We start from the raw sequence: 5,984 nt of genomic DNA, 5'->3' as shown, positions 1-5,984 counted from the left end.
TTTGTCGGATTTGTCTTTGATGTTCCTTCCTCCGGTCTGTTGTTTATGATAGATTGTGGTTTCGGTTTTGCCTTCTTATATAAACCCAGTTCCCCCCAAGTAAAGACACACCTTGATAAAGCTACTTGGTGTCTTCCTTTGTCTCTCTCACCCACTTATTTTCACAGGTACTCAATAAATCTCCAGTCCGAGAGCACCCACAGAGTGTGGGCCCGCTGGCCGGTCACCCACACTGAAGGAATAAATATTTCAGAAGAAATCCTTCTGAAGTAGGTATCTACTGAACATACTCTGTAGAGATAATTTTAATTAGTACATAGTACCATTGACTATCAATAAAAGCTGCACAAAGCAATTTGAGTTTTTATTTTCATGTTTACAAGTATTCTGCTATATATGAGGGTTTTTCACTTTATAAAGCTAAGACTGAAGAACTAAGGGAGTACAAGGATCACACAGCATGCCCACAGCCAGGTCCAGATTTCTTCTCCGACTGAGAGCAGGAGCTACATTGAAAGAGTTCCTTGAAATGTTTCCTTCACCACAGAGCGTCCCTGAGACCCTGATCATGTTCCTCGATGCTTGTTTAATGGAGATGTGTTCTAGTCATGTATTTAAAATGTTTCCTTCACCACAGAGCATCCCTGAGACCCTGATCATGTTCCTCGATGCCTGTTTAATGTAGATGTGTTCTAATCATATATTTATGTCTCTTCTCTTTCAGCTCTTCGTGGTAGCCAGCTTCATGCTCTCAGGAGTCTTGGTAACTATGGTCTTCGATTTTCAGTGGCAGAATCTGTCTGTGTACTTTGTTGTCCTGGGTTCTGTTAGTCACAAAAAATATGTATGGTTTTAATAGAATGAACTAATTATGACACTGCTGTCATTTGTGTGTGTGTCACTCACCATCAAGCATCCCTACACTCATAGTCATTTCTGCCTTGACTGTACTGTTATTTCCTTTTGGTAATATTTTCAAACTGGTGACCTCACCACAATATCAGTAGAAGCAGGGACTAAATCATTGGGGTCTACTTAAGCTTACAATTGAAGGCCACTTGAAGAGCTATTTAAAGTCTAAAGACATGGGAGGTGAATCCTTATAGAATTACTATTTTATAGATAAACACTGTGGGAAAGAAGTTGAATTTCAGATGTCTATAAAAGACTACATCTATACAATTTTTAAAATGCACATAGAGAGTTTAAAACATAAAAACTAGTAGCTTGTATATTAAGGATACAAGAAGAATCTGTGCAGATACATTTTACCAACTTTATTAACAATACTCTTTACACAGAATAAAAACATTGTGAAGAAATTCTGTGTTCTAGTTACTAATTTCATCAACTAGAAACAGGCTAGGGTCCTCTAGAAACAGAGCTCCTACCAAGGAATTGCTTCTATTGGGGTTCATGGGCAAGTCTGTGCATGTGTTCATTTTCTTGATAGTTGATTGATGTAGGTGGGCATAGCCTACTTTTGAATGGTGCCATCCCTGGGCAGGTGGTCCTGGGTGGTATAATAATACCAGGTTGAGCAAGCCAATGAGAAAAAACCAGTAAGCAGCATTCCTCCACAGCCTCTGCCTCCTGGTCCCTGCTTTGGGATCCTGCCTTGACTTCCCTTGGTGATCAGCTACAACACAACTGTAAGCTAAAACAAGTCCTCCCCGCATGGAGACGCTTTTGTAATGGGGTTTTGACACAACAAGAGAAACCTAAGTCCCAGTTGTCATAATGATATGATGACAAAGCCTCTCTTTTTGCATTTTTCACAGTGCCATAAAATTTAAAGGAGAAAATCTTTTTATGCTGAAAGATCACCAAAAGGGTCCAGTATAGCTTGCTTAAAGTGACCCAGCTGAAAAGTTGAACTTTGGGTAATTTAAATTATTATTCTAGTAATAACATATATTGTACTCTATGTACAATTACACTTACCTAATTTTGAAATCCAATTGTATTCATAGAACACAACAATTTGTTAATCAGACCAATAGGCTTATTCTTAATTTGAGAAGTCAGTATTTTAAGACTCTATAGATATAATATGGCAATGTCATTATTAGGGTTCTTTTGGATCCAGAAGAAAGAGAACAAGTCAGAAACTATTGTCCTAAACAACCAGATAAAAGTGAGCAGTGCATTTTTAACTGTCTAGCTGGCAGAATGCTTGGTTAGTTTCTTTTAACTTATGCTAAAGTCTTAAAGCAAAACAGTATTGTTAGGGGTGGAGAGATAGCTCAGTGATTAAAAGCACTGACTGCTCTTCCAGAGGTTCTGAGTTCAATTCCCAACAACCACATGGTGGCTCACAACCACCTGTAATGAGATTTGATGCCCTCTTCTGCTGCGTCTAAAGACAGCTGCAGTATACTTATGTATAATAATAAAGAAATCTTTGGGCAGGAGCAAACAGGGACTGAGCGAGTGGGGCCAATCAGAGTGAGCAGGGTTGACCGGAATAAGCAAAGGTCCTAAATTCAATTCCCAACAACCATATGAAGGCTCACAACTACAATGTACTCATATACATGAAATAAATAAATAAATCTTTTTTAAAAACAGTATTATTGACAATTTAACTTTAAATACATACATACCTGTTGTGGATTATTTATAGTCTCTTTGCAATTGATTTCCTCGTCTAATGAGACCACCTCTAGTTCAGATTCTGATAATTACAATAAATTATGAATACCAATTACCTAAAAATAATTATCTTTATTACCACCAATAGAATTCATTTTGAAATCAGAGACAATTTTACCCAAATAAGTTAAAAGTCATTTGAAAAGAATATTTCCTTTTTTTTAAGACAAATATCTAATTATGCAAAATATCACTATGTCTCCCAGACATACCCTGAATGCTGCCATGTTTGAGATATGCAAACACCCAAAGATCTATTCATTCACCAAAAAAAGTGAACTTCCTGGAAATATATTTTAAACTGTATTGTAAGATATAATGGAAAACAAGTCCAGCCTGGAATGATGTGAACAACAGTGCATGCATATGTGGCATCAAGATGTTAAAGTCTTCCATCACTGATATCCACCAGGTTTTTGACACAGCATTTTTTTTCTATACCTGGAGGTCACTAATTACCAGGCTGGCAGGTCAGCATCCCCATCATCTGTCTCCAGCTCTATGTTCATAGTAGCCTTATTTATAGTTGCCAGAAGCTGCAGAGAACCCAGATGTCCTTCAACAGAGGAATGGATACAGAAAATGTACATTTACACAATGGAGTAATACTCAGCTATTAAAAACAATGACTTTATGAAATTCTTAGGCAAATGGGTGGAACTAGAAAATTCCATCCTGAGTGAGGTAACCCAATCACAAAAGAACAAGCATGGTATGCAGTCAGAGATAAGTAGACATTAGCCCCAAAACTCAGAATATCCAAGATACCACTCACAGACCACAAGAAGAAGGAAGACCAAAGTATGGATGCTTCAGTCCTTCTTAGAAGGGGGAACAAAATACTCATGGGAGGAAATATGGAGACAAAGTGTGGAACAGAGATGGAAGAAAAGGCGATCCAGAGACTGCCCCACCTGGGGATCCATCCCATCAGTCACCAAACCCAGATACTATTGCAGATGCCAAGAAGTGCTTGCTGAAAGGAGCCTGATATAGCTGTCTCCTGAGAGGCTCTGCCAGAGCCTGGAAAATACAGAGGGTGATGCTCACAGCCAACAATTGGACTGAGCATGGGAGTCCCCAAAGGAGTTAAAGGACTAAAGGAGCTAAAGGAGTTTGCAACCCCATAGGAAGAACGACAATATCAACCAACCAGCCCACCCCCCAACCTCCCAAGGACTAAACCACCAGCCAAAAAGTACACATGGAATGATCCATGGCACCAGCCACATATGTAGAAGAGGATGGCCTTGTTGGGCATCAATGGGAAGAGAGGCCATTGGTCCTGTGAAGGCTTGATGCCCCAGTGTAAGGGAATGCCAGGGTGGGGGAGCACACTCAGAAGCAGGGAGAGGGGGCATAGGCTAAGGGGTTTCCAGATGGGAAACCAGGAAAGGAGATAACATTTTAAATGTAAATAACTAAAATATCCATTAAAAAGAATATAAAAGTCTAATTATTCAAACATTTTTATTATAAAACTGAACTCAGAAGGGGTCTACATAATTAGCTTTTTAATTTTTTTCTTATATAATAAGGAATAGAAAAGACAAAACTATGCAGGGCCTGACAAATAGAAAAAAAAATGAAGAAAGCTTGAGTTTTGACAAAGTATGGTAAGATGCTGCCACTATCTTCCATTGAATAGTTTCCCAGCTGCTTCACCCACAACCCTGGATTTCTCTTACAAAGCAACTGTTGTAACTGTGTTATGGTCTGATTGAGACTTACAGACATCATCTCCCTCTCAGGAGACTGTTTCTGGGCAAATGTAACAATTCTCAAATAAACTTTAAAAAAAAAAGAAAAAAGAAAACAAGGGGCTGGGGAGATGGCTCAGCACTTAAGAGTAATGACTGCTCTTCTGAAGATCCTGAGTTCAAATCCAGCAACCACATGTTGGCTCATCGTAATGAGATCTGATGCCTTCTTCTGGGGTGTCTGAAGACAGCTATAGTGTACTTACATATAATAAATAAACCTTTTTTAAAAAAAAGAAAAAAGAAAACAAGAGACAACAAATACTGGAAAGGATTTGGTAGGAGGGGAACCTCCATTCTTTCTCTGTGGGATTTCAAACTGGTACAGTCATTCTGCTAATTGATGTGGTGATCCAGTAAGAAGCTAAGCATGGACTTATATGATACAGCTATTCTATCCCAAGCACTTACCCCTACTCTGCATATTTTTGCCTAGTCATGTTCACTACCACTCCATTTATAGTAGCTAGGAAATGGAAACTACTTAAACATTGTTCAAATAACAATAATAAATACATGATACATATATTACAGAATTCTATCCAGCTGTAAAGGAAAATGAAGTCAGGAAAATAGGTGGAACTAAAAACATTATGTTGAATAAGGTGAGCCAGACCTAGAAAGACCAATGCCAATTTTGTTCTTATTCCTATCTTGGAGTCTTTACATGTGATATATAGCCTGGAGTAACTGCACAACTCAGGCAGGTTAAAAGGGACCACAGCAGGGAGTGACATGGGGAAGAAGCTCAAACTGGGGAGAGGGTAGTAGGAAACAGGTGTTTTGAAAAGGAAATGTGAAATACTGAGGTGGGTGCAATATGGAAATGAGCTGGAAGACTGCATAGAGGTAGAAGAGAGGAGGAATAAATAATGCTATGGGTGCTTTAAAAATCTGTAAGGAAGCTTCCAGACTCTCTGGGCAGGTGTCCTGAGCAGACCTTGGGTGCAAGCTCCACAGCCAGTCCCACAACACCCAGAGGAAGCTCCACTCCCAGGTGCTCTAACACACCCAGGATCAGAGGTGAGGAAGATGCAACATCTGTCTCAACACCTGGAGTAACTGGGACCAGCGGGACCAGGCACACAGGAACTCTGCCAGCCCAGTGGCTAGGGTTCCTTCCGGTCTCTCTGGGCTGATGTCCTGAGCAGACCTTGGGTGCAAGCTCCGCAGCCAGTCCCGCAACACCCAGAGGAAGCTCCATCCCAGGTACTCTAATAAGCCCAGGATCCCAGGATCCCAGAATCACAGGATCACAGAGACAGCTTGACTCTGAGGAGTTCTGACACAACCAGGATCACAGGAAGGACAGGCTCCAGTCAGATTTAGCAGGGGCAGGTAGCACTAAAGATAACCAGATGGCGGGGGGCAAGTGTAAGAAAATAAACAACACAAACCTTGGCATCATCCGAACCCAATTCTCCCACCTAAGCAAGTCCTGGACACACCATTACACTGGAAACGCAAGATTCAGATCTAAAATCACTTATCATGATGTTGTTACAGGACCTTAAGAAAGACATAAATAGCACCCTCAAAGAAATACAGGAAAACACAGGTAAACAGCTA

At 40.1% G+C, this 5,984-nt stretch overlaps 1 protein-coding gene across 5 annotated transcripts in view; it reads right to left on the bottom strand.

Annotated features, from left to right (window-relative positions):
- Nucleotides 1–351: 351 nt before the first annotated feature.
- Nucleotides 352–5,984, bottom strand: part of LOC116089774 (putative ankyrin repeat domain-containing protein 19) — a 54,957-nt gene continuing 49,324 nt past the window's right edge. The window contains exons 10-12 of one of the 5 annotated variants that reach the window (XR_004118468.1): nucleotides 3,097–3,211; nucleotides 2,607–2,677; nucleotides 808–824 (exon numbers count right to left, since the gene is read on the bottom strand). Coding sequence is in view for 4 of the 5 variants with exons in the window: in XM_031369192.1 (XP_031225052.1) it covers nucleotides 768–824; nucleotides 2,607–2,677 (128 nt within the window). In the remaining variant the exon portion in view is untranslated. Of the gene's footprint in view, nucleotides 825–2,606; nucleotides 2,678–3,096; nucleotides 3,212–5,984 lie in introns of those variants that run through there. The other 4 variants (XM_031369194.1, XM_031369192.1, XM_031369195.1 and 1 more) reach the window with 4 other exon arrangements.

This window comes from Mastomys coucha, unplaced genomic scaffold (assembly GCF_008632895.1).
Source record: "Mastomys coucha isolate ucsf_1 unplaced genomic scaffold, UCSF_Mcou_1 pScaffold15, whole genome shotgun sequence".
NCBI classification, from domain to species: domain Eukaryota; kingdom Metazoa; phylum Chordata; class Mammalia; order Rodentia; family Muridae; genus Mastomys; species Mastomys coucha.
The sequence above is the reverse complement of the archived record's forward strand: the minus strand, read 5'-3'. Positions and strand labels throughout refer to the sequence as shown.